We start from the raw sequence: 27789 nt of genomic DNA, 5'->3' as shown, positions 1-27789 counted from the left end.
AATAAAGAATACATTCCAGGAAATCAACAGTGGAGTAGATGAAGAAGAGGATCAGCAGTTTGGAAGACAAGGAAACAGAAAACACCCAGAACAGCAAGTCGATGTGTCTCTCTCAAGTTGATGTTTCTCTCTCTCTCTTCTCCCCTCTCTCCCTCCTGCTCTATCTGAAGATAAATGTAAAATGTCCTCAGGTGAGGATAAAAAAAGAAAAAAATGAATTACTGAACACCTGCGCCGCCTCCAGCTCGCAGAGCTCCAGCCAAAGGAGAAGGGGGGTAAGTAAAGAGGTCTCTATACCATGCCTGGAACAAAGCAGACTGCCCGCAAATCCACTGGTGGTAAAGCACCGAGGAAACAACTGGCTACAAAAGCGGCTCACAAGAGTGTGCCCTCCACTGGAGGGGTGAAGAAACCTCATCGTTACAGGCCTGGTACATGGCACTTCGTGAAATTAGACGTTATCAGAAGTCCACTGAACTTCTGAGCCGCAAACTTCCCTTCCAGTGTCTGGTACGAGAAATTGTTCAGGACTTCAAAACAGATCCGCGCTTCCAGAGTGCAGCTACTGGTGCTTTGCAGGAGGCAAGTGAAGCCTATCTGGTTGGCCTTTCTGAAGACACCAACCTGTGTGCTATCCATGCCAAACGTGTAACCATTATGCCAAAAGACATCCAGCTAGCATGCTGCATACGTGGAGAACATGCTTAAGAATCCACTGTAATGGGAAACATTTCATTCTTTTAAAAAAAATTCTCTTCTTCCTGTTATAGGTAGTTCTGAACGTTAGATACTTTTTTTCCATGGGGTCAAAAGGTACATAAGTATATGATTGCAAGTTGAAAATAGGGGGCAGAAATCAGGTACTGCAGTTTTTCCATTTTCATTTGTGTGTGAATTTTTTAAATATAAATGCGGGGACATAAGGCATTAATGCAAGTCAAAATGTTTCAGTGAACAAGTTTCAGCAGTTCAACTTTATAACAATATAAATAAACCTGTTAAATTTTCCTGGACAATGCCAGCATTTGGATTTTTTTAAAACAAGTAAATTTCTTATTGATGGCAAAAAGAAAAAAGAATTACCTAGTCTATCAGTCATTCTTTCAAGTGAAAATGATGTTCTGTGAAAGAGTGGCTAGTTCAGCTCACAATCCAAACTATCCTACCAGTCCTTTTCCTCAAGACAACCATCCTACTCCTGTAGGCAAAAGTGTTTTTTAAGTACCACTCATTTCTTCACACAGAATGTTAAAAAATTTCAAGAACTGAGATTTGATAAAATTCGCAATTTTTACTGCTTCAACAAGGTCATTCTTATGTAAAACTGGCTCTTTAACACTGCATATTAATAATAGTGAAGAAGCCCTGGCCGGTTTGGCTCAGCGGTTAGAGCGTCCGCCTGCGGTCCGGAGAGACCCAGGTTCGGTTCCCGCTAAGGGCACGTACCTCGGTTGCAGTTTGTCCCCGGCCCTGGTTGGTCGTGCGGGTGGCAGCCACTCGATGTGTCCCTTTCACATCGATGTTTCCCTCTCTCTCTCTTCCTCTCTCTCCCTCCTACTCCGTCTGTACAAAAAATGGAAAAATGTCCTCAGATGAGGATTAAAAAATAAATAAATAAATAAATAAATAATAGTGAAGAAAATTACTATTAGTACAGGTTGGTGCCACTATCTTGATTGTTCAAAGACACCAATAGCTTTACCCAATATTGCTTCTGCCTCTGTACAAATGTCAAGACAGTAAAAAAAGGTAAATAACATCTTAGTATTTCTATAAAATACTTTTGGCTTCACAGAACACCTAAAAATAATCTCAAGACTCTCCAGCCTGGCTGGTGTGGCTCAGTGGTTAAGCATCGACCCATGCACCAAGAGGTCACCGGTTTGATTCCCGGTCAGGGCATATGCCCAGGTTGCGGGCCCAATCCCCAGTGGAGGACATGGAGGAGGCGGCCAATCGATATTCTTTCTCATCGATGTTTCTATCTCTCTCTCCCTCGCCATTCCTCTATCTCTAAAAAATCAATAAAGAAAAAAATTTGAAAAAAAAAAAAAAAAAAAGACTCTCCAGAGCTCCAACCCAGACACTCCAACTCTGCTGCCATGCCCTGCATGTCATCCTCAAAAGCAGCCAGGACCCTGGGATGAGGGACAGTGAGACAGCCCCTCCCTGACACCCACTGTCCCTCAGGAACACAAAGCAGACAGCTGAATCGTGGATAGATACATACAAACAGTACTATTATGATGCCACACTGCTACTTCTTGAGAATTGCTGTTCTAAGACACTGAAAGAACTTTAGGGAAGTAGAGTTCACAAACATTAGAATATTGAAGAGGCAAAAATCGTTCAGGTCTCTTTCTAGTCCCATTCTATCATTTTATAAATGAGGAAACTAGAGCACAAAGAAGATAGGGTTTACCATCTCATATATTAGCAGCAGAGATGTGATAGCACTTAGGACTTCTGAGTTTTTTCCTACTGTTCTGTGCATTACACTAGTCTTCTTTTTTTCAAACATGGATTTAGAAAATTCCACATTCTCCTTCTTTAAACTGAACAATGGCATATATACATACATTTTGTGGAGAAAAGGAGTTTATCTTTCTTAATGGAGAGTTGAGTTTTGTGGTCTTTCCTGAAGCAACTTTTGTATCCAAACGGTGCACTTCCTTTTCAAAACAATGACGTTTTCTAATCTGTAAACACAAAACCAAAATAAAGGTCAAAGTAAACCAAAAGTTTAAGCAGGCTGGGGGGGTGGGAAATAAGTAGTGAAGGAAGGAAACTTGACTTGGGTGGCTAACACACAATATAGTGTACAAATGATGTGTTGTGAAATTGTACACCTGAAACCTGTACAGGATATGGCAAAAGTAGGTTTGCAGTTGTTTGTATGGAAAATGATGCAATAATTAATAAATAATAATATAAGAATAAACTCTGTGTTTCACATACAACCGTCACCTACTTTTGCCTCACCCTGTATAATTCTGTCAAGCAGTGTTACCCTAATAAATTCAATAAAAAGAAAGAAAAAAAAAGTTTGAGCAGGCTGGTTGTTCCCAAAGGTCAAAATAGCTATAATGTATGTTTTCAGCATTTAAAAAAATGACTATTTCTAACCTGCAATCAAATAATTTTTAAAAACACAAATAGACACCTTATTACAAGATTTAAAATACAATACAGTAATACCTCTTGAATGCTAAACAAAATAACTTTAATTAGTGATAAGTCAAAACTATAATACAGCCGTGGCCATTCTGGCTCAGTGGTTGGAGCATCAGCACAAGGACCAACAAGTCACGGGTTCGATTGCAGTCAATGGCATGTGCCTCGGTTGCAGTTCGGTTCCTGGCCCTTGTCGGGGTCATGTGGGAGACAACCAATCAATGTCTCTCTCTTGCATCGATGTTTCTCTCTCTTCCTCCCACTCAGACTGAAGATAAATGAAAAAATATCTTTGGGTGAGGATTTAAAAAAACAAAAACTACAGAACTAAAAAATGATTTCATAAAATAGTTCCACCATGTCAACACCAAGTATAGTACTACAGTCAGCCCTCGTTTATCATGGTTAATCAGTTCCAGACTCTACCGCGATACATGAATGTCCGCAAAGTAGGATTCTTTATTTAAACACAGTCATCTCTCACCACTGACACCATGAAAGTCCAAGCGAAGTGGTGAAGGACGACTGTATAGTAAAGTCCAAATTACATATCTAGTTAGAAAGCAAAAGCAAATAAAATGGAAACTTCATTCTAAATTAAAAGAATCAAGATAAAAATTTTAAATGTAAATAAATATTCATAATATCTTACATGACAGAATATATTACTTGATTACTATTATTCCTATTACTTACTAGATTAAGTAACAATCCACGTTGTATTTGACTAAATTTCTTTAATAAATACCAGAGTTTCCTTTCCAAACTGTCTATGCTTTTTCCTACTTGCCAAAACCTTGTTTATTTAAATTTTAAGGGGGGAGTGGTGGCATTTCTATTGATGATCCCATTCCTACCAAAAAAGAAATGAGACCCAACGAAGTCAAGCAATGAATGTTATATGTTGAGCCCTACCTCACAACATGCAACTCTACGTACACTTTTTTGGGGAACAATTGTAAATAAAATACATAAACTACAGAAGAATACATATTCAACTGAATTTATTCAATAAAAAATATACAATTAATGTACAAATACAATGCTATTTAACCATCATCTTTTTTTATTTGTAACTAAATCTATTAAAGTTCCAGCCTCTCTATCTCACTGCGATGAACTCTATGAGAAAACATGGTATTCATCTATAAAAAGGACGTATCATTTAAAATATCTAAGCCCAGTTGGTGTGGCTCAGTGGTTGAGCATCAACCCATGCACCAAGGGGTTGCTGGTTCGATTCCTGGCGAACACACCCAATTTGTGGGTCCGGGCACATGCCCAGTTTGTGGGCCCGATCCAGAGTGGGGGGCATGCAGGAGGCAGCCAATCGATGTTCTCTCTCATCGATATTTCTATCTCTCTCTCCCTTTCTCTAACATCAATAAAGAAAAAAAATTTTAAATATCTAGTAATTTAGGTGTTTCAATAATTTTTAGAAATAAACATTTTATCATAAATTGGTATTAAAAACTCAATAAATAAGAGTAAACCTTGTGCCCAGTCGATGTAGTTCAATGGTTGAGCCTTGACCCATGCACCAGGAGGTCGCAGGTTCGACTCCTGGTCAGGGAACATGCCCAGGTTTTGGGCTTAATCCCCAGTGTGGGGCATGCAGGAGGCGGCCAGTCAATGTTCTCTCTCATCGATGTTTTTATCTCTCTCCCTCTCCCTTCCTCTCTCTCTAAAATCAATAAAGAAAATAAAATTTTTTAAAAAAAGAGTACATTTTGTAAATATACTAAAACTATCACTACCAAAAATATCCATGACATAAATATTCATATCAAAGATATTTTGCCCAAAATAATATGCCACTATTAGATAAAAACAACAAAGGAGTTAAAAAGTACAATGTAGTTATTATTAACATATGTCTTAAGTAAATATTTTACTATCAAACTCCTTGCATATAAGAACCATTCAGTTTCACTTTAATGACACATTATTGTAAATAATCTTGTATAATAACAAACTCCTTTGTAATAAGTACATAAAATTAAATTACAAAAATTTACCAAATAATTTACATCTATGACCCAACTAATCTCCACAAGTGCCACTGAAAACTAGATTGATACCTGGTGGCCTTGTTCAGCTGTAACTAAATGGGATTATTTCATTGCCAATAAACTGTTTACCTCCTGTGTAGTTTCTAAGGATCGAATTCGTTTCTTCTCTACTTGAAAATCATCGTTTTCATCTCTGTATAGGGATGCCTGTTTCTTGGCAGATAACTCTGCAGCCAGCGTAGTTTTTTCAGGAGAGTCTTACAGAAGAAATTTAAAAATTAGCATAAATAACTTACATTTAGGCAATTTTTCTAAGAAAGAATTGTAATCAAGATGTAGACTTATTTCTGAAAAATAACATATTTAAAAACATGAATTGCCAAACACGTTTAAAAGGACTTCTTTACCACTGTTTAAAAAAAGTACAGCAAACATTTTGCAAAGAAATATACTTTCAATAGGGAAGTCTAATTTTGATTTAACAGGTTTCTACTATTGTAGATCACTCCCAATAACGTGATTTAAAAAATATAAGACTTTTTCAAGAAAATGTATTTCATTTCTATAAAAATCTTTCTTTAGTGTCTCAATGTCACTTTCCTACTAAGTTTCTCAATGCTCCTTAGGATTAAAAATATAGTAAAATCAAACTGTTATAATCTACCTTTTAAACCCACAATCCTGAAAACTCATTCTCAAGGTCATCAATGACCTCTTAATCACCAAATAGTATTATCAACATTTTACCAATGTGAACACTAGGTTTTAAAGAAGTAACATGCCAGTATCATACAACTAGTAAGAGGCAGAGCCTGGATGTGACTATCTCCTGCTGTCTGACTCCAACATCCATAAGCATAACCTCTAGGCATAAAGCCAAACAACACGGTTCTTCTGGAACGGAACAAGTGCATTTCCTTTTTCCTTAATGTCTGTAAAACTGTTCTTAACTATTCCTATACATTGGTTTCTTACTTTCCCTAAATGTGCACTCTTAAAACTACCTTCCTTCCTCTTTGCTCTCCTCTACAGTCCCTAGAATTAATTTAACAAACAAGTATTTATTTTATCGAGTCCATAGAATTCCGGACACCATGGAAAAACAATGAAAAAGAAACAGTCCCTGCCCTTAAAGGACTTACAGAGAACAATAGGGGAGAAAGCCCTATAGAGAGGTCCAACACGTTTTTTAAAAAAAAACAAGTTTATGCCCTGGCTGGTTTGGCTCAGGGGTTAGAGTGTCAACTGTGATCCAGAGAGACTGGGTTCGGTTCCCGCTAAGGGCATGTACCTCGGTTGCAGTTTGTCACCGGCCCTGGTTGGTAGTGGCAGCCACTCGATGTGTCCCTTTCATGTCGATGTTTCTCTCTCTCTCTCTCTTCCTCTCTCTCCCTCCCACTCTATCTGAGCAAAAAATGGAAAAATGTCCTTGGGTGAGGGAAAAACAAACAAACAAGTTTATCTGTATAAACACAGAAGTGAATCTATGCCATACAGCACTGGTTTTCAAGCTTTTTCTGAGGACAATACTTTTTAAAGAAAAATTGCTTATAATTTCAAAAACAGGATGAAAGACTTAGAATTTCTTTGATCCACCATTATTCTTTTCCTCCTACAAGCCATGCTTTTTCCTAAGACTCATAGGAACAGTTTGAAAACCACTATATTCTAGCCCAGGACGATTTGGCTCAGCGATTAGAGCGCTGGCCTGTGGTCGAGAGAGGCCCAGGTTCGGTTCCCACTAAGGGCATGTACCTTGGTTGTGCTGGTTTGTCCCTGGCCCTGGTTGGGTCGTGCACGGAGGCAGCCACTCGATGTGTCCCTTTTCACATCAATGTTTCTCTCTCTCTCTCTCTCCCTCCCACTCTATCTGAACAAAAAATGGAAAAATGTCCTCAGGTGAGGATAAAAAAAGAAAGAAAACCACTATATTATAAAATCTTAAAGTTTTGCCTTTCATTCCTAGGTCTTTAATCTACCTGGAATGGACTTCTGTGTATGGAGTAATGTAGGCTCCAATTTCAATTTTTTCCTATAGGAATATCTAAGAGTCCCAGTACCATTTATGGAAAAGTACCCCCTTTGCACTGTGCTTTATAGGAGCACTTCGATAAAATGTCAAGTTTCAGGCTATATGTGAAACTAAATTTGGATTCTCTATTGTTTTCCACTGGTCCACCACTGTACTGTGCCAGTACCAAACTGGTTTAATTACTTTAGCTTTCTAGATAATAAATCTGGATATCTCTTAGATTAAGACCTCTCACCTTGACCAGCTTCTCAAAAGTGTTTTTGGTTATTATTTTTAGTCCTTTGCATTTCCATATATATATTCTGGAAAGACATGTAATTTCGAGCTCCGCAATCCCCTGGCAAACGGTAAAATACCCACAAAACAAATCTAGGGCAGTGGTTCTCAACTGGGACAATTTTAACACCCCCACACCAGGGACATCGAGCAATCTCTAGAGATACTTTTGGTGTCACAAAAGGCAGCGGACAAGGACAACACTACTGGCATCTAGTGGTTTGAGGCCTGGGAGATGGTGCTAAACAATGCACAAAATATCCCACAACAAAGAATGAATCCATTCAAAATGTCAATAGTGCCACTGTTGAGAAACCGGCCCCAAATAAACCAAAGAAAAAATTTGTATGTGCCCATTAAAGGGTAGAAAATGTCTTTCAGCCCTGGCTGGTTTGGATCAGTGGTTAGAGCATCAGCTTGTGGTCCTGAGAGACCCGGGTTTGGTTCCCGCTAAGGGTGCATACCTTGCTTGCAGTTTGTCCCAGGCCCTGGTTGGTCGTGCGGGGGTGGCAGCCACTCGATGTGTCCCTTTCACGTTGATGTTTCTCTCTCTCTCTCTCTCTCTTCCTCTCTCTCCCTCCCACTCTACCTGAACAAAAAATGGAAAAATTCCCTCGGGTGAGGATTTAAAAAAAAAAGAAAAGAAAACGTCTTTCATACACGATAATTTAGTTTTAGAAAAACTGAACTGCCACATGCCAAACAAGATTAACTCCCAATTCATTAAAATATAAATCATATTATCTGCATGTACAAAAAGGTACATCTTATGTTATTTATAGCAGGGAAGTTTGCAGGAAGCTTACTAAAAAGTTTAAGTCCTAAAAATACAAAGTTATAAAGAAATGAGATGTATCTAGAATCTTTTTTTTTTTTAACTCCTAGAAATCAGTAAAATTGGGGTCGTGTGGTGGCAGCCACTCGATGTGTCTCTCTCACATGGATGTTTCTCTCTCTCTTCCTCCCTCTCAATCTGAAGATAAATGCAAAAAAAAGAAACAACCCAATAAAAAAATGAGCAGTTCTGGCCAGAGTTGGTCAGTGGTTAGAGTGTCGGCCCATGCACCAAAGGGTCAAGAGTTTGATCCTTATTCAAGGGCAAATACCTGAGTTGCAGATTTAATCCCCCGGCCCCAGTTGGGGGGTCATGCAGGAGGCAACCAATCGATTGATGTGTCTCTCGCATTGCTAAATCTCTCTCCTTCCCACTCTTTCTAAAAATCAATGGAAAAAATATCCTCGGGTGAGGATTAACAACCACCAAAAAATTAAGAATAATGCATACACCAGAAGAACAGAGGAAGAAAGAAACAGAGGGCCCATTCAAATAATCTATGAGAACCTTCCAAATCTATGGAAAGAATTGGGTCCTCGAATCCAGGAAGCTAACAAAATACCTAATTATCTTAATCCAAAAAGGCTTTCTCCAAGGCACATTATATTAAAATTGTCAAAAACTAACAACAAAGAAAGAATACTAAAGGCAGACAGGAAAAAGAAGACAGTAACCTATAAAGGGAACCCTATTAGAGTATTATCATATTTTTCAGAATACTAAACTCAGAATTTCAGGCAAACTTTATCAAGACTAAATGACACTAATTAGATTTTATCTTACAACACAAATTAATATTTTATAAAATTCTAACATAATTAACAATACTGCTTACAAATAACATCAATTTCTGAATATTATTTATTCTGCCTTGACTTCTTCAAAAAATAATTTAAACTAGCAAAATGTCTGAATAAATTAAAAGTCAAGCCTAGAATAAAACAGTCCAAGGATTTCTAACTACTCTGTCTAAAAATAATTCCAGCTACACCCTGGCAGGTTTGGCTCAGTGGTTAGATCATCGGCCTGCAGACCAAAGAGTCTCAGGTTCAATTCCGGTCAAAGGCACAAACCTCGATTTTGATTTGGTCTCCAGCCCTCATCAGGGCTGGGCAGGAGGCAGCCAATTGATGTGTCACACATTGATGTTTCTCTCTCTCTCCCTCTCCCTCTATCTGAAGATAAATAGAAAAATATCCTTGGGTGAGGATTAAAAAATAAATAAATAAATAAAAATACTTCTAGCCTGTCCAGTGTGGCTCAGTGGATTGAGTGTCATCCCATGGACTGAGAGATCCTGGTTCGATTCCCAGTCAGCGTACACGCCCAGGTTGCAGACTCAATCCCCAACAGGGGGGTGTGCAGGAGGCAGCCAATAGATGTTTCTATCCCTCTCTCTCCCTCTAAAAAAAAAATCAGTAAAAACGTATTTAAAATAAATAATTCCAGAGAAAATAGGTGGGAATGCATAATCAATTATGCTAATCAAATTTACCTAAATAAATTTTCATAACAGCAAATAAGCCTTTTATTAATAGATGCCAACAGACCCAGGCAAAATATAAACTACCTCGACAAGGTGATGAAGTGCCACTTCTTTCAGAAGGTGGTGTACTTGGACTACTGAAATGACGCGAAGTTCCTTGGTTTGTGTCATTGTTTGTAGAATTCTTTGAATGGCATTTACAACAACATGACAATGGTACCTCAGCTTTTTTATTTAAGCTTTCATCCACTGGCTTTCCTAAAAAATAAAAGAACCTCTATAATATTTCTAATTGTTTTTAAAAAAATCAATCTTTCTCTGCAGCTAGGGTGAATAACCACCCCAATTTGCCAGGGATTGGGAGGTATCCCAGGATGCAAGATTCTCTGTGTTAAAACTGAAAAAGTGCCCTGGCCGGTTTGGCTCAGCGGTTAGAGCGTCGGCCTGCGGTCCGGAGAGACCCGGGTTCGGTTCCCGCTAAGGGCACGTACTTCGGTTGCAGTTTGTTCCCGGCCCTGGTTGGTCGTGCGGATGGCAGCCACTCGATGTGTCCCTTCACGTCGATGTTTCCGTCTCTCTCTCCCTTCCTCTCTCTCCCTCCCACTCTATCTGTACAAAAAAATGGAAAAATATCCTCGGGTGAGGATAAAAAAAAAAAAAAAAAAAAACTGAAAAAGTACTTGGCAAATGTGGACAAGCTAGTCACCCTATCTGCAGCATCAAATTGGGACAGAAGAGAAACACTTATGCCAGAAACCTGTAGAAAAGTTATCATGATAGTTACATAATATATTAAAATATAATAATAGTGCCCTGGCTGGTATGGCTCAGTTGGTTGAATGTCATTCTGTGCACCAAAAGGCTGCCAGTTGGATTCCCGGATGAGGTGCATGCCCAGGTTGCCAGCTGGATCCCAGGTAGGGAATGTGCAGGAGGCAGTGGATTGATGTTTCTCATGTAAATGTTTCTCTCTCTCATTAAAAATAAATAAATTAAAAAAAAAAACAAAGCATAGCTCTCGCCGGTGTGTCTCAGGGGTTAGAGCTTTGGCCCGCAGAGAATGAGTCACAGGTTCAATTCCGGTCAAGGGCACGTCCCTTGGTTGCAGTTTGGTCCCTGGACCTGGTCAGGTCATGCAGGATGCAACCAGTCAATATGTCCCTCTCACATCCATGCTTCTCTCTCTCTCCTTCTCTCTCTCTCTCCCTCCCTCCCACTCTATCTGAAAATAAATGGAAAAATATCCTCCGTTGAGAATTAAAAAAAAACACATATTTAGTGGGGCAGGAGTAAGGAGGAGGGTGTCAATGGGGAAAAAAGGAGGTATATCTATAATAAAAAAAAAATTAATTTTTAAAAAACATGTTTAAATATATATGTAATAATAGTAAAAAATTAATAATGTAACAAAGGCACAATGAATCAAGTATTAATGTATATTGAGATTTATTAAAATATCAAACAGGGAGAATTAAGATAAAGACCTAAAGTATATTCTTAATTACTGATATTTCCCTAGATCAAGAATTTTAAGATTCAATGTTAAATAACAATGTAAACACATAAGGGTTAAATCATTCCCACAATACACTTCTATTTCAAACAGAAACATGTTTCATGATGTATCAATTCTGATACATGTATCAAAATATACTTTAAGGTCAATATTTAATTAAATAAAACAGGTAATTTTTTAATAATTTAATATAATACATCACTGTAGCATCTACATTGTGTGCCTGTGTTTAAATATACAATTCATACATATATAAAAAGCTGAATACTGTAATTTATTTTCTCTAGCAAGTACTGACATTATTTTTCCATCTGTACTACAGAAACACTACTAATTCTATTTCCCAAAAACTCTCATTAAAATTTTAAGTTCTTAACAGATAATCTCATTTTCCCCAAAGGTTAACATAAATCAGAATGGGCAACCAAAAGCTTATAAAATATTTACTTTTATTTTTAATATTTAATACACTCTTAAGCATGAAAATTTCCTTTTAAAAAACACTATATATTCATACATATATGTATACAAACAAACATATACAGATGCACATTTTCATACATACACATATACACCCGTGGTCAACTTTAAGTTCTGCTAAAACTTTAGGTCAAAGCATTCTCATTATGTAACTAAAGGGAATCCAATATTGTATTTCAGGTTCATTATGCATATTAGTCTTTCATAAAAGTAAATATTACTAGGCATTTTTTAGCAAATAAAAGTAATAGAAAATCATATAAATTCATAAAAACAATATTATAACAAATGCTTATTGGGTGGGCATCCAAACAAGTAGGAAGATCAACCAAAATATTTTCTTTTTATATATTCCATGTTTTAATGTTATGAAGAAGGTACAGATAAACAAATATATTAAAAGATTTACTAAAAAAATGGTTCAGACTGACAAACTTCAGAGGAGGGGGGATGGGGGGATGAGATAAACCAAAGAACTTATATGCATGTATGTGTAATCAATGGACATAGACAACAATGCTTGAGAGGGGGTGGGCGGGATAGGGAGGAGGGTGTCTTGGGGGAAAAAAAGAAACATCTGTAACAAAAATAAATTAATGAATAAGAAAAAAAAAAAACACACCCACAATTATTCCTATGTTATAGCATCATGACAGCCCATCTCTTGAATCTTTTACATAAAAATTATAACTATTTTGATAATAACTTTAAGCACGCCAAAATTCTTATATATACTCTGAATCATCAAATAAAAAACTACATTATGTTGAAAATTGTTTTGGGACTAACTGAACATATTTCACCATACTGAAACTCTTTTGGAAGATCTATAACATTATAGAGAAACATCTTAAAAGAGACCATTTAAATTAGCTAAAATATAGATGAATCATTCTGAATGAAAAGTACTTTATTAAGCAACCTAAAGATAGCAATCAGTTACTTACCACTAAGAGATTGCTGCCATGCTAAAGCAGAACAAAGTAAAGCTAAGCTTTTCCCACTTCCTGTAGGGCTTTCCAGCAAACAATGTTGCTTACTGTTTAATCCTCTGACAATCTATGGACACAAAAAACAATTTAAAAAACAATAAACAATTTACTTTATTAGGGTCTCTGTCCAAAAGAAAGAAAGTTCATAGCAGTACTGTTTATAATTGCAAAAGAATATAAACAACCCAAATGTCTATCGGAAGGAAAATGGACAAAAAAATTCTGGTATTCATATAATAGAATACAATAAAGCAATTAAATGGATTAACAATCAAAAGGGCTACCTCTTAAAAATAATGTTAAGCAGCCCTGGACAGCATGGCTCAGTTGGTTGGAACATAATACTGTACACCAAAAGGCAGCAAGTTAGATTCCTGGTCAGTGCACATACTGTGGTTTTGGGTTCAATCCCAGGCCGGAGCATGTGTGGGAGGCAGCCAATCAATGTTTCTCTCTCTCTTCCTCTTCCTAAATTCAATTTTTAAAAATAATAATAACATTAAGCAAAAAGAAACCAAGTTCTTCCCGGCCAGTGTGGCTCAGTGGTTGAGTGTCAACCCCATGCATCAAGAGGTCACCAGCTCAATTCTTGATCAGGGCATATGCCCTGGTTGTGGGACAAATCCCCAGTGGGGGACATGCAGGAGGCGGCCAATCAATGTTCTCTTTCATCAATGTTTCTATCTCTCCCTCCCTCTCCCTTCCTCTCTCTAAAATAAATAAAGAAAAAAAAAATTTTTTTTTAAGAAATCAAGCATACTACAGAAAAACAAGCATACTACCAGATCATTGTGCAAAGTTCAAAAATATGTAAAGTTATACTCTATATTGTTTATGGATACATACATATGTAACAAACATATTAAAACATTGCTAGAAAAGAAAAAGGACAAATTCAGGATACCAGTAATCCTGTTACTTGTAAAGACGGTATAAAGTAAATACAGCAAAAATTAAGATATAACAAAGCTGGTTTACTCAAGTTTATATATTAATTTTCTATATGGTAGAAATATCTCAAAAAATTTATGGTGGGAAATAGAGTAATTTATGTGAAAGACAATAAATATTTTGTAGAATGCAGTAATTCCATAAAGTAGAAGTTCCAAATGAGCTAGAGAACATTGTTCAGAATATCCTCCTTTGCCTCCTAACTAACCATGGACATATAGTTTAGAAGTGATCAGTATTATTTTTCCAAAAGTTAGATGTTCTTCAATGAACCCAGCAAATATTTTCAATCCATTTATTATCTGAGAAAATAAATGTAGTCACAGACTCAATGTATGTTATGAATTACAGGCATATGTATCTTAATAAAGACTTGAAATAACTGCTGAAAAATACTTACAGAATTCATCATAGCAAGCTGAGATGGATAAGCTTTACAAGGAAAGTTAATCTTCACCCCACCAATTGTATATTCAGACCATGCTGAAGACATCATACCTTCTTGTTCACTTCAGATTTCTAACTGCAACACAAATGAAAATTAATATTGAAACCATGCCATTCAAAGAAAACCAGATACCCAACAGCAGGGCAGAAATCTGGAAATAACTATTGTAATTAATGTATAAAGAAAACAAATGAAAGTAAAAGAATTTCCTAGCCACAAATCACAGTGTTTGAGAGCCCATCTTGGAATGTGACCAATCTGGAATGTGTACCCTTCCTCTGCCAAGCAGTAGACCAGGAGTGAGGAAACAGAGGTTCTACTTGTATAAGTTCCGCGCGCTAACCGATTGCGCCACTGGAGCTCCCAGAGGTTCTACTTGTGACAACTCAAACATGCTACCTTGATCATGTCTCTTCACTTCTCTAGACTACGATCCTTATCTGTAACAATCCTTCACTTAAAAACTGTTGTAAGGGGGGAAACTCCTCGGCATATAGTAGGTGCTCAGTAAGTCTTACGTAAAGGTCAGTGCGGTATAACGGAAAGAAGTGGGCTTTGGAGCAAGGCGAGCCTAAGTTTGAATTCCACTGTGTGGATCGCTTAACCTCTCTGAGCCTGTTTCTTCACCTGTGAAATGGAGGTCATTCTATCTACAGGACAGGGTTTCTACGCAAATTATCCAAGCACTGAGTTAAGAATACGGTAGCCACCGAAGGAGTCTGAACCCAGTGTCTGCCAGAGGAGGTGCCCGACTTGAATCTCTGCATCCTTTCCCTCTAGGATCCACAGCTGTCACTCAGAGCCTGTGACCTAGGATCCACAGCTGTCACTCAGAGCCTGTGACCTAGGATCCACAGCTGTCACTCAGAGCCTGTGACCTAGGATCCACAGCTGTCACTCAGAGCCTGTGACCTCTCCACGGTGCCCGTGAAAGTGTCTGTGCACAACGCACTGTCCTGAAGAGACAGTCCATGGATTTCTCGTTCCCAGAAACATATCCTAAGGAAATCATTGAAAATAGAGGGGGAAACGATGACATACACTGTTATCAAGTGAGGGATTATTTGCAAGAGTGGGGAAAAAAAAAAGTGGCCAATTCAATCTGGGGATGGAGGGATGGTCGAAACAGCAATTCCATGGATAACGAAGCCAATAATAACCTTGACCATGGCTAATGCCTGCCACGAGAAGTTCAGGACCGCTATTCTAACCCACTTTCCGGTTCTGATATCTTGTGATTTTCTCCCCGAAGCTCTGAGGATACGAGCCGGTGGAATCCAAGCCCTTATTCCGAACCGAGAACTCAACGCTGGCCTATTGCTCAGATGTCACCTGGAAATCAGCCCATCCCCCGCCTCAATTGTGGCAACAAGCCTTTCAAAATGGGGTCGCTTCCCCCAAATACTGAAATCAAGTTAAAAAAATAAATTAAAAAAAAAACCCTGCCTGCCGCTGTCGCCCCCTGCGGCCAAGAGTTAACGCCGGGCCCGGGCTAACCACAGGCCTTTGCTCTAAGAAGGCGAGAGCAGGCTGCCTCCCCCCCAGGTTTTCTTCCTCCTCCGAGTCCGGGGAGACCCCCGGGGCGCAGGTGACCGGTCCACGCCGCTGAGCCCGCCAGGCGGCTGGGCCAATGCACAAAGCACCCTTCGGTCAGGCTCCGCGCCCGCCCCACGGGAAACAGACTTGCCTGGTCTGAGGAACACCGCAGTAACACCGACTGGGCTCCGACTCAAGGAAGAAAAGGAAACCGATATTGGCGAGCAAATAAAGCGGAACCCTGGCACCGAAAAAAGGTCACACGCCTCTCTCTTCCTCGCTGGGCTGCAACTCCCTGGCCTGATGGCGCGCTCGGGCCGCTTTGCTCCTCCAGTTCGCATCTGTCCCTGAACAACTCTCCCCGACGAATTCCCGCCTCCCACCCCCTCGACTCCAGCGCCCAATTGCCGAACGAGCTCAAACAGCCAATCATACGCCAAAATCAGAAATCAAGCAACCAATCCCGGCGCGCGGTTAGGGCACGGGACTTCTGCACCCAATGGAAGCCTCGCACTAAGAATAAATCCAAGGTAATTGGCGGCACCGGAAGACGCACGGGGGAAAGGGGAATGATTCCGCGCAAATCTCAGGGATTTGAAAGGAAAGAAACTTCTCCGTTTGACTTTTTGAAGCCGGTGATTTAACCCGTGTATCGTTTTCTTTGGAAATTAGAAGTTTTATTCCTAACGCCTGTCGGTAAACGGAGAGGGAACACCTTTAAACCTTGTCGCGGTCTCCTCTAAGCGTTCTCCAGTGCCGCAGGATTCAAATTTCCAGACTTTTCGAGTACCCGGGGTATCGAGAAGCATGAGGCGGGAATTGCTGGACCGCCGAACCAAACGAGGTGAAAAGGTTCGTGACAACGGGCTACAAGATCTTGATAATCAAGGATTTCCCAGATATCGAGTTCAGCCAGAGAAACGCTCCCAAGGTCTCTCCACCAGATGACTTATTTCTACCTCCATTAAGGTTTATTTCCTACTAAAAATCAGTTTATTCTTCTTTTCCAAGAAGTATGCTCAGTTTCCTGAAAGGTAGGCGGTTAATCGCGATCTCTCCAAATATCTGTTTTTTAATTCTGTAAAGCCTAAACTTGGCTCAAATTGTAGTGTACCGAAAAAGGAAAACCAGATCCAGGTTCTCAAATTTGAGAAACTGTTTTGGGGGGAGAGGTATGCTGCGGGAGGGAGCAGCAGGACACTCTCACCTTTAATTTTACTACATCTTCCCCAAATGACCTAACTTACAGCCATAAAAATAAATTTTACTCCTTAATTTAGTAATTTTAGGTTGAGAAATTCATCCTCAAGAAGTAATCTTTAAGAAAGAAAAATTAGCCCCCCGGGGGTTTGTCTCAGCGGTTAGAGCCTCGGCCCACCGTCCAGAGAGACCCGGGTTCGGTTCCGCTAAGGGCAGTACCTAGGTTGCAGTTTATCCACCCACCCCCTTTGGGGTTGTGTGGGAGGCAGCCACTCCATGTGTCCCTTTCACATCGATGTTTCTCTCTCCCTCTCCCCCTCTCTCCCTCCCACCCTATCTGAACAAAAAAAAAGGAAAAATGTCCTGGGTGAGGATAAAAAATTGGCCCAGGTCAGTATGCTTAGTGGTTAGAGCGCTGGCCTAAGCACCAGAGGGAAAGGTCACCGGTTGGATTCCTGGTTGCAGGTTCCATCTCCTGGTCTGGGCTCCTTTCACTCTCTCTAAAAATCGGTTGCAAAATTATCCTTGAGAAATGATTTAACAACAACAACAAAAATTAACACCTCAGTTAACAGTGTCTATTGTAATACTGAAAAAAATAATAATAAACTTCCCAGCATAGTAACAGGGAGGTGGTTATGATAGATCAATTCAATCATTATGAAGCCAATAAAGAAATTATAAAAACTATGCCCTGGCTGGTTTGGCTCAGCGGTTAGAGTGGTTAGAGCCTCAGCCCGTGGACCAGAGAGTCCCGGGTTCAGTTCCCGCTAAGGGCAAGTACCTCGGTTGCAGTTTGTCCCCAGCCTGTGCAGATAGCAACCACTTGATGTGTCTCTCACGTCGATGTTTCTCTCTCTTCCTCCCTCTCTTCTTCCCATTCTGAAGATAAATGCAAAAATGCCTTCAGGTGAGGATAAAAAAAAAAAAAAGAAAGAAATTATAAAAACTAAACAGCCTGCAAACAAATTCCATTTAAAGTTACATGAAAAAAAGCAGACTTCACACTAGGTATTAAAAAGTATGTAAAAATATAGACAAAGATGAAGGGAAGGTACAAAACTAATTTACTGTGAAGACAGTGGAATAAAGGATATCCTATAAAAATAAACACTTTCAAATTGTTCTGCTTTTATACATTTTTTTAAATATCAAGTCTTTTAAGTAACTGCTCCAGGGTTACTACTATGATTTTTCTCTCCTAAATTTCAAAGGTTCTCAACAGACTCTAATCTTGTGTTGTCTTTTGGTGTATGTAACAACAGAAACCGACCCATCTAGGCTCTGGAACCAGACAGTCCTAGATTCCAGTTCCTTAAACTGTTTCTTTGAGGTTAACAGTAGTGAAATGAAACAAACAAAAACAACTTCATTTGATAAAGAATATGAATGTTTATAAACCAATATTCAAAATAGCTGCACACATCTGTTTTCACTTGAATAAAAAAAATCACATTGTCACAAATTTTATAACTTTAACTTAAAATACATGAATATCAGCATTTACTAATATATTTACACATTTTATTTACATCAACAAATCTGATGAAAAACAGCATACGTTATTATTTCCACACAGCAGGTTTTGACCAGTCTGAAATTTGTCCAGGAATGTGCATTGACTGCATTTAGTTAGAAAACATATTTCAGTCTTTTCTGAATTCCTAGAGGTTACCTACTCACACAAAATATTCCAAAGCCTCAGTTTAAAAACAAAACTGAAGCAGGTGTATTTAATCTTAAAAGACTACAAAACTGCCTTGTTTAAAAATATGAAAATTCTTATGGTATTTTTTTAATGCTTTTATTTTTCACAAAAATTACTTAATTGAACATTAAGCATCTACCATCTATAATACTGTGCACCACTTCGTGATTTGAAACAGCTACAAATTTAGTTCTCATATAATAGCCTTATGAGGTAGGGCCAGTAGTAATCCCATTTTAAAAGAAGGAAAATGAGATGTGACTATTTGCTAGTAAAAAGGTTGAGGTTTAATTTCTTTAAAAATACACTTTCTTATTAGCCTGCCTAATTTCTTTTACAAGTTAAGAGGTCTGTTTCAAGCGGGGGCAAAAAGGGGGCTGTCTGTCATTCAGGTGTATCTCAGAAAGCAAAGAGAAGTACCTTCAACATTGGATACTTAAGAAAAGAAAATGAGGATTATGGATTACCTGAATGCATCTACCTAATAATCACTAGACGTTACTAACAGAGGACTGCAAAATCCTTCAGCAACATGGTATTCTGTTTCTTTGTTTTTCCTTATTTTTCCTGAGGTCCAAACCACTATATATTTTCTTATTTCAAAGATCTTCTAAAATTATGTGAATTATAATCCTGATGACAAACCAAGAGGTCTTTAATGCAGTGGGTTTTATTACTCTAAAATTCAAATAGGTACCAATGTATTTCTGACCATTAGATAAGTTAGTGAAGCATTATAAAAATAAATTTTAAAAAAACTAAATGAGACCCTCCTTTCAGGTTCTCTGCACAAAGATGTTTCTGTACACACTTTTAAACCAGTATCTTAAAATCCCAAATCATTCAAGTATCTCTTTAAACATATGGCTTTACATATTGTTAAAAATTGAAGCAAATATGTTAAAATCTTAAAATCCTCATCTGTAATTCCATGGAAATCATTTACAAAAGGCTGTTTGCCTTTTTCAAAGCTTTCTCAATACTGTTTCTTGAGAACTGGAATTCTATCTTACATTACTATTACTTGCATTGCAAGTTTTAGAGATTTCTATTTGGGTATTTAAATTCCTAATTTTTCCTGAATTCTTCCTCTCATCATTGCATCATTGTCACACTCTGTTACTAGCTCACAGTTAAAATAAACACTAGGGCTACCTAAAAACTAATTTTCATAAGAAATCAAATTAAAGGCATGGCAGTTTTTCTTCTTTTCAAAAGCTAAATTCAAGGACAAATTCACTTTCCAGGAATGAGTTTCTGAAATGTGCCTCCAACAGGGGAAAAAAAAAAAACAAGCTCGGCTGCTACAATATAAACATACCAGCAAAGTAGATCCAAAGAACTGCCAATCAAATACAAGCAAACATAATTCTCAAGAGAGTTCTAAATTGTATTCATGTTGAATTGAATCATTTTAGTGATTCCAAGACATTACTGTTCCCGTTCAGGTTACAGTTATAAGATACAGGTTCATATCCGGTATATGCAGCAAACACCTCCATTTTTGTTTAAGTTATTTTTAAATTCCACTAACACTCATGTTTATTATTTCAATTATTGTGCTTTCAATACAATGACAGAGCTGTACATCAGGATCCATGCTTCCAGTGTCCCTGGATCCATTTTTATAAGATAGATCTTTATAGATTCCAGACCACCCACTTGGTTTCTCCTTTATTTGTTGAAGACCTAAAAACATAAGGAAAAAAGTTAAGAAATCTAGAAAGGATTTTGTTTGTTTGAGTTACTAAAACAAGTCTGAAAATAAGTTACTACTTACGTGTAATAATTGGATCAATGTCTCTTGTCTGAGTGGCAACATCAGAGGCACAGACTTGCCCTATTTGGATCAGCAAAGACATAATATCCTCATACAGTGGAGGAAATGCTCGACAAAAAGAGACCAGACTTGGCAGAGTGGGCATGAAAAAAGCATATCGCTTAGCCTGTGTTAAAACTGTTGGAAAGAATGAAACAATTTTTGTCTTTACAGGTATAAATTCAACACACATGGCCTCTACAGTATACTAAGTAACATGCTGTGTGCTGAGGATACTCACTTTTCTAAGACACGGCCAGCCCCTGCCTTCAGGGAGCTCACAATCCAGTAGTCAGCCATCATCTAACATATAAATTCTTATGCTCAAACACTGATAAGTGTATCACGTGCACTATTTCATTTAATTCTCACAATCTTATGAATGAGGAAAGTACTATAATGACACCTATTTTTATTTATTTTTTCCTTTATTGATTTTAGAGAGAGAGGAAGGGAGAGAGATGGAAACATCGATGAGAGAGAACATTGAATGGCCACCTCCTGGATGACCCCCATTGGGGATGGGGCCCACAACCTGGGCATGTGCCCTGACCAGGAATCGAACCGGCGACCTCTTGGTGCATGGGTCAATGCTTGGTGCACTGAGCCACACTAGCCAGGCATGACACCTATTTTTTTTTTAATCCTCACTCGAGGACATTTTTCTACATTTATCTTCAGATAGAGTGGGAGGGAGAAAGGGAGAAAGAGAAACATCGACATGAGAGAGACACATCAAGTGGTTGCCACTCGCACGACCCCAACCAAAGCCAGGCACAAACTGCAACCGAGGTATGTGCCCTTAGCAGAAACCAAACCCAGGACTCTCTGGTCTGGGGGCCGATGCTATAACCGCTGAGCCAAACAAGCCAGGGCATGATACCTATTTTTATATGAGAAAACTCTTAAATAAAACAGAGAGAGTTTAGCCCTGGCTAGGTAGCTCAGTTGGTTAGAGTGTCATCCCAATACACCAAGGTTGAGAGTTCAATATCTGGTCAGGGCACATACAATAAAATCAAGCAATGAATGCATAAATAAGTGGAACAACAAATTGATGTTTTCCTCTTTCTCTCTTTTCTTTGTCTCTCTCTCTCTCTCTCTCTACCTCTTTCCCTAAAATCAGTACAGTAAAAAAAAAAAAAGTTTAATAAACTTGTTCAAGGTCACAATAGCCAGTTAGTGGTGGAGTTGGGATTGAATTTGGGCTTTAAGCTCTTAACCACTACAAATAATTAAAACATGAGGTGAATACAATGGAAAGAAAAGTGAACAGAGTATTATGGGAGCCCTGAGAAATAATATAAAATTAACAATCATTACTTTAAAAATTTTAATTATAGTTCATATTTTTTAAAGTAGTTTACTTTCATACCATTTTATTCTACAAATCCGGAAAGTGATTAAAATGTTAGGGTATATTTTAGAACTTAAGAAAACAAGTAATATATTTATCTTATTTATACATATGATTATATTTTTCTGGAACTCTAAGCATTTTTAATGATTGTAACTTGTTTTCTATTGACATTTACATACAGAAAGTAGATTTGATTTCCATTTATAAAATGTGGGAAGCTTATTATTATAAATCTATACACAGTCATTCATAAAATGAAAGATACAATTTGCCTACCTATTCATATCTACACTATAAATCATGTTTGTAATAGAAAAATTTTCAGAAGATGGCATAAATTAAACTATTAGTGACACAGAAAACAGTGTCACTAAATTCAGGAAAAAAATATGTACTTCTTTATGTTAGAAGTTTTGTCATTGATGTTGGTTGGCTACACACCTGTCAGCAAAGTTCCCATGACATTGACAGCTAAGCGAGCCACACTGAGTGACTTTGGTAATGCATACTGGATACACAAATGAGAAAGCAACTGGATAGCAAATATCTGCAATACAAAATCCAAATATTACATGTTTCTGAAGAATAAGTATTAAAAATTACTAAATGTTTTATATAACTAGCAAGACTGGAGGGAGATCAAAATTTACCTAAAGCTCTAAATGCTCATTACCTGTTTTTCAAGTTCTGGCTGTGCAATAAGCTCAGGTATGAAATCCAGACAGATGTGCATAGATGGAATACCTGCGACCGTCAGTGGCAAAAGTTCACAGGGATAACCCTATCTCAACAAGAAAGGAAAGAAAAGATATAAGTAAAATAAGTATAGATCAAATACAGATAAAAATATAGGGTGTCCCCTGCAAAAAAAATGTATACACAACTTTGAATAATTATAAAGCCAGTCTTTATTAAAATACATTTCATTTTCAAAATATAATAGAATCCATCTATGCCCAGCTGGTATGGCTCACTGGTTGAACATTGACCCATGCACCAACAGGTCACCAGTTCAATTCTCTCAGGGCACATGCCCAGGTCGTGGGCTCGATCCCCAGTGGGAGGCATGCAGGAGGTGGCCAATCGATGTCCTCTCTCATCAATGTTTCTCTCTCTCCCTCTCACTTCCTCTCTCTAAAATCAATAAAGAAAAAAAATGTTTTTAATGTAATAGAATCTATAAACACCCTGTAAAAAGGTAGGTTTCACTTTCTTTATGTAAAAGTTGCTCAGAAGACTGTAGTGCCCTACATCTATCCTGGCATTTCACCTTTCCAATGCACTAGAATAGAGATAAATTACCTAAACACTTTAACAGGCTGAAATAAAATCTTAAAAATCTGATTTTTCTTCATATTGCAAAGGAGCATGATTATTTGTGTTATCTCTGGTTTCTAAATGATTCCTATTAATTTAGTCTTCAAACCCACCAACCACCAAAAAAAGTTCAACCATAAAGCATCCTTCTTTGCAAACAGACCTGAAAGTGAACCAGCTTAGCAATGTTGGGGTCCGCAATGTACATTTGGTGCAACAGACAACAGATAAGGCACTGAACTTCTCGAAGGTTACAAAGTAAATTGTCTTCTCCTTCCCCCCTTCCCTTATTTGGAGTGCTGGTAGTAATAACACTTTGAACATTCCTCAGCAAGCTGTCTGGATTGACACTCTTTGCTTTCTCCTCTTCAGTAGGTAAGCAAATCTCCAAGAGAATCTGGACAGCTGCACTATCCTACAAGCAGATAAAACAATGAATTTAAGAAGTTTCTGAGAAGTTTCTTTGAAAACAAATCTGAGTTTTTCATATGAACAGAATTGATAAAAATGACAAAGGTGCCCAGCCGGTACGGCTCAATGGTGGAGCATCGGCCCATGCACCAAGAGGTCACCAGTTTGATTCCCAGTCAGGGCACATGCCCAGGATGTGGGCCAAATCCCCGGGGGGGGGGATGCAGGAGGCGGCCAATTGATGTAGTTTCTTAAGGAGTGATTTACTTGATGCCCCTACATGTAAAGGAGAGCTGTAATCTCTCTCATCTAACAGAAAGGAATTTTTAAAAAATGAATATATGACAAGCGTCTCTGAAAGACAGATGTTGCCTGAAAAAAACTTGATTATAGAGTAAGATTAGCTTTACTTTATAATCATCATTCTTGGGTAGAGGGGTTTTTGGTTTGGGGTTGTTATGTTTTGCTTTTATTTATGTTTATAGATTTTGGAGCCAGACCACCCAGGCTTGAATCCTAGCTCTGCCATTTACTAGATGTGTAACCTTGAGCAGGTCACTTAACCTCTCTAGGTCTCATTCTCCTTTAAAAATGGAGATATTAATATTCCATACCTTGTAAGTTGGTTGTAAAGATTAAGTGAGTTAATATACAGCCCTGGTCAGTTTGGCTAAGTAGTTAGAGCATTGGCCCACTGACCAAAGGGTCATTGGTTCAATTCCCAGTCAAGGGCACATACGTGGGTTGTGGGTTCATTCCCCGGCCCCAGTTCGGGTCAAGCGGGAAGCAACCAATCAATGTGTCTCACTCACATGGCTATTTCTCTTTCTCTCCCTCCCACTACTCTATCTAAAGATTAATGGAAAAATATCCTTCAGTGAGGATTAATCAAAATATATAAATATATATATATATATATATATATATATATATAGAATAGCACCCAGCATATAGTAAGCATTATATAAATGGTAGCTATTATGATTCTCAATGTCTTATTTAAAACTCTGAGGGCCAGATTTATTTTTGAACTCAGAATTATTTTTACTGAAATATAATACTTCCAACAGAGACAACATATTAATATTTCTGCAGCAAAACACACCGATATTCACATTAAGTGGGATAAAGGCCATAAAGTTTCACATCAATTCAGGTCAAGTTTTCTCACAAATGAGGTCACATAGGTCAGCTTTTTCTGCCAACTGAATTACTGAAAAAATGCCTCCCTTTTCATAGCCTTTTGGATTATCTGTTTACAGATAAGGAATTGTGGACCTCTGTTATTGCTCTAATTCCTCTTATTGCCAATGAAAAGATTTCAGAAAATACATTTTAAACTAAGAAAATATTTCTACATTGCAGACCTCAAATTCTTAACATTTAATCATCTCACAGCATTTATTATTCAAAATGACTACTTAAGACTTCAGCAAAATTCTACCTTGTAATAAAATTTTTCTAAATATAAAACTGAACTACTTATCTTGTCACAGTATTTCACACTGCTTGACATTTTATGACATGCAGGGGAGGTTTATGGTTGCTTATATGGAAAATACAACAATAATTAATAAATAATGATATAAAAATAAAGTGTTTCACATACTCACAACTATAAACCTACTTTTGCCCCACCCTGTATATATACTTCTTGTTCTGTTTGTCTCCACGATTTAATTTTTTTCCACCATTTGATTTTAAGGAACAAAAGCCTTATATTTTGTTAAAATATAAATCTTATTTAAATGGCAATTAAATTAATATTCATGAAGATTACTCTTGATTTTAGTAAGACAGTTCATCTGATATTTAGAAGTAAAAGTAACAGCTTGTTCTATAATAAAAGGAATGCACAACGTGTCACATTTGTACAGGAAGAGACTAATATGCCTTCTACTTAACTGATTATATTGACAGTGAAGCCCTTGCCCTTTTTGACTAAATTTTACTTTATTACCTGAGCAGCCAGTAATGCATTTTTCAATTCTTCTCTAGTAACTTCTGGGCCATCAGTTTGTCCAATTAAACCTAACGTATTATTCTGGGAAGGCCTATCCTGCTCTGCTGTTTCCTTCAAATGAGCACTGAGGTAGGCTTTGGATGCAAGAAGATATCCATTCAACATGTGTAGAGTAATATCCATCAGTGGGGGACATCTAAATACAGAAAGAAGAAAAATACATAAGAAAATATAAATTTTTAAATTAGTGAGAACATAATCAGTTTAACTTGAGCAGTACCTGAAAAGAGTAGAAAGTAACACTTTCCCTATAAAGCAACACTTTTTCCACTGAAATATTCATTCTCAGAATAAAAGTTTAATATGTTTTATGCTGTATATTTCGAGATTACATAAATAATATTTATTTCATTTTACCAACTCTAATCAAATATAAGGTATGCCCTACAGAAAAGACATTCTTTTTTTGTAGAAAATGGCACTAGCAGTAAATCTTTTAGATGTGATCCTGCAAAGCAGCTGTCTTCAGAGAAATACTCTATTATTGATAAGATAAAGGAGTCTAAAGCAGAATATTTATTCTTTTTATTCCTAAACTGTTGCCTCTTTGTAACAAGACATCAAGACAACTCTGTATTCCAAGAGTGCTTTATCCACTTGACCTGGAGAAATTATTTACTGAGCCTCAGCTGCCTCATCTATAAAATAAGTACAGTTACTCATTCCTCGAAGATTGTTACAGATCAAATTTAAATGAAATAAGAATATAAGAACTGAATCTAAAAAAGAAACGAAAAACAAATAAATTGGTAACCACTGAAATTTTTTTTTTTAAATCCTCACCTGAGGACATTTTTTTGTTTTTTGTTCAGATAAGAGTGAGAGGGAGAGAGAGGAAAAGAGAGAGAGAGAGAAACATCGACGTAAAAGGGACACATCGAGTGGCTGCCACCCGCACGACCCAACCAGGGCCAGAGACAAACTGCAACCGAGGTACATGCCCTTAGCGGGAACCGAACCCGAGTCTCTCTGGACCGCAGGCCGACGCTCTAACTGCTGAACCAAACCGGCCAGGGCGACTACTGAAATTTTAAAACCAAGCCCTTAGAAAACCCTGAAATGCCACTTCTCAGTCTATCACAGAGAGAACTAGCATGTGTGCATAAAAAGGCATCACAGCTTTGTTTACACTGTGGAACATTGGAAAAGCTTAAATGCCCGTCAATATGTCAATGGTTTTTATGAAATATCAAAATTTTCTATAATAAACATGTACGTATTTATAGTGGAAAAAAATATGTCAATGGTTAAATAAATTATGGCAGTGTTTCCCAAAATTGAAGATAAGCATCACCCAAAGAGAATTCCGGTCAAGATGGCGGCATAGGTAAATGCGTACTTGCTTCTTCCCACAATTACATCAAAATTACAACTAAACTACAGAACAATCATCCTTCAGAACCACCTGAAATCTAGCTGAATGGAAGTCCTACAGCTACAAAATTAAAGTGACCAGGGAGGTTGTGCTACTGGACCCTATAGGACACCTACTACAACAGGCCACCCTAGGAAGCATAGGACATAGCAACTCTACCTAATACATAGAAACAAACACAGGGAGGCAGCCAAAATGAGGAGACAAACATGTCTCAAATGAAAGAATAGTACAAAACTCCAGGAAAAGAACTAAACGAAATGGAGATAAGCAGCCCTGACTGGTTTGGCTCGGCAGTAGAGAGTCGGCCCGCAGACCAGTGAGTCGCGGGTTCAATTCCAGTCAAGGGCACGCAGTTGTGGTTTGTCCCTGGCCCTGGTTGGGGTCATGCGGGAGGTAGCCAGTCAATGTGTCTCACTTTGATGTTCCTCTCTCCCTCCTTCCCACTCTATCTGAATATAAATAGAAAAATATCCTCTGGTGAGGATTTAAAAAAAAAAATGGTGATAAGCAATCTAACAGATACAGAGTTCAAAACACTGTTTATAAGGACACTCAATGAACTTGGTGAGAATTTCAAGGAACTTAGTGAGGACCTTAAGAGCATAGTAAAACACCAGTCAGAAATGAAGGATTCACTAACTGAAATAAAGAATAATTCACAGGGAATCAATAGTAGAGCAGGTAAAGCCAAGAAGCAAACCATCAATTTTGAATATAAGGAAGCAAAAAACACCCAATCAGGACAGCAAAAAGAAAAAAGAATCCAAAAAAATGAGGCTAGTATAAGGAGACTGTGGGATAACTTCAAGTGTACCAACATTCGCATCATAGGGGT

At 37.9% G+C, this 27789-nt stretch overlaps 2 protein-coding genes and 1 pseudogene across 5 annotated transcripts in view; 1 reads left to right on the top strand and 2 right to left on the bottom strand.

The window, feature by feature from the left end:
• Positions 1-14277, bottom strand: part of BRIP1 (BRCA1 interacting protein C-terminal helicase 1) — a 141399-nt gene extending 127122 nt beyond the window's left edge. The window contains exons 1-5 of one of the 2 annotated variants that reach the window (XM_036269431.1): positions 14155-14277; positions 12759-12870; positions 9900-10073; positions 5316-5443; positions 2580-2699 (exon numbers count right to left, since the gene is read on the bottom strand). In XM_036269431.1, the coding sequence (XP_036125324.1) occupies positions 2580-2699; positions 5316-5443; positions 9900-10073; positions 12759-12870; positions 14155-14250 (630 nt within the window). In that variant the 5' untranslated portion in view covers positions 14251-14277. The remainder of the gene's footprint in view (positions 1-2579; positions 2700-5315; positions 5444-9899; positions 10074-12758; positions 12871-14154) is intronic. The other variant, XM_036269432.1, reaches the window with a different exon arrangement.
• Positions 296-708, top strand: LOC118634712 (annotated as a pseudogene).
• INTS2 (integrator complex subunit 2) overlaps positions 14165-27789 on the bottom strand; it is a 54999-nt gene continuing 41374 nt past the window's right edge. For 2 of the 3 annotated variants that reach the window (XM_036269434.1, XM_036269433.1), the window contains exons 20-25: positions 25514-25712; positions 23306-23557; positions 22499-22606; positions 22267-22372; positions 20427-20603; positions 20149-20335 (exon numbers count right to left, since the gene is read on the bottom strand). In XM_036269434.1, the coding sequence (XP_036125327.1) occupies positions 20166-20335; positions 20427-20603; positions 22267-22372; positions 22499-22606; positions 23306-23557; positions 25514-25712 (1012 nt within the window). In that variant the 3' untranslated portion in view covers positions 20149-20165. Of the gene's footprint in view, positions 14278-20148; positions 20336-20426; positions 20604-22266; positions 22373-22498; positions 22607-23305; positions 23558-25513; positions 25713-27789 lie in introns of those variants that run through there. The other variant, XM_036269435.1, reaches the window with a different exon arrangement.

Source organism: Molossus molossus, unplaced genomic scaffold (assembly GCF_014108415.1).
Source record: "Molossus molossus isolate mMolMol1 unplaced genomic scaffold, mMolMol1.p scaffold_m16_p_19, whole genome shotgun sequence".
In the NCBI taxonomy this organism is placed as follows: Eukaryota; Metazoa; Chordata; class Mammalia; order Chiroptera; family Molossidae; genus Molossus; species Molossus molossus.
This window is presented reverse-complemented; position numbering and strand designations above follow the sequence as displayed.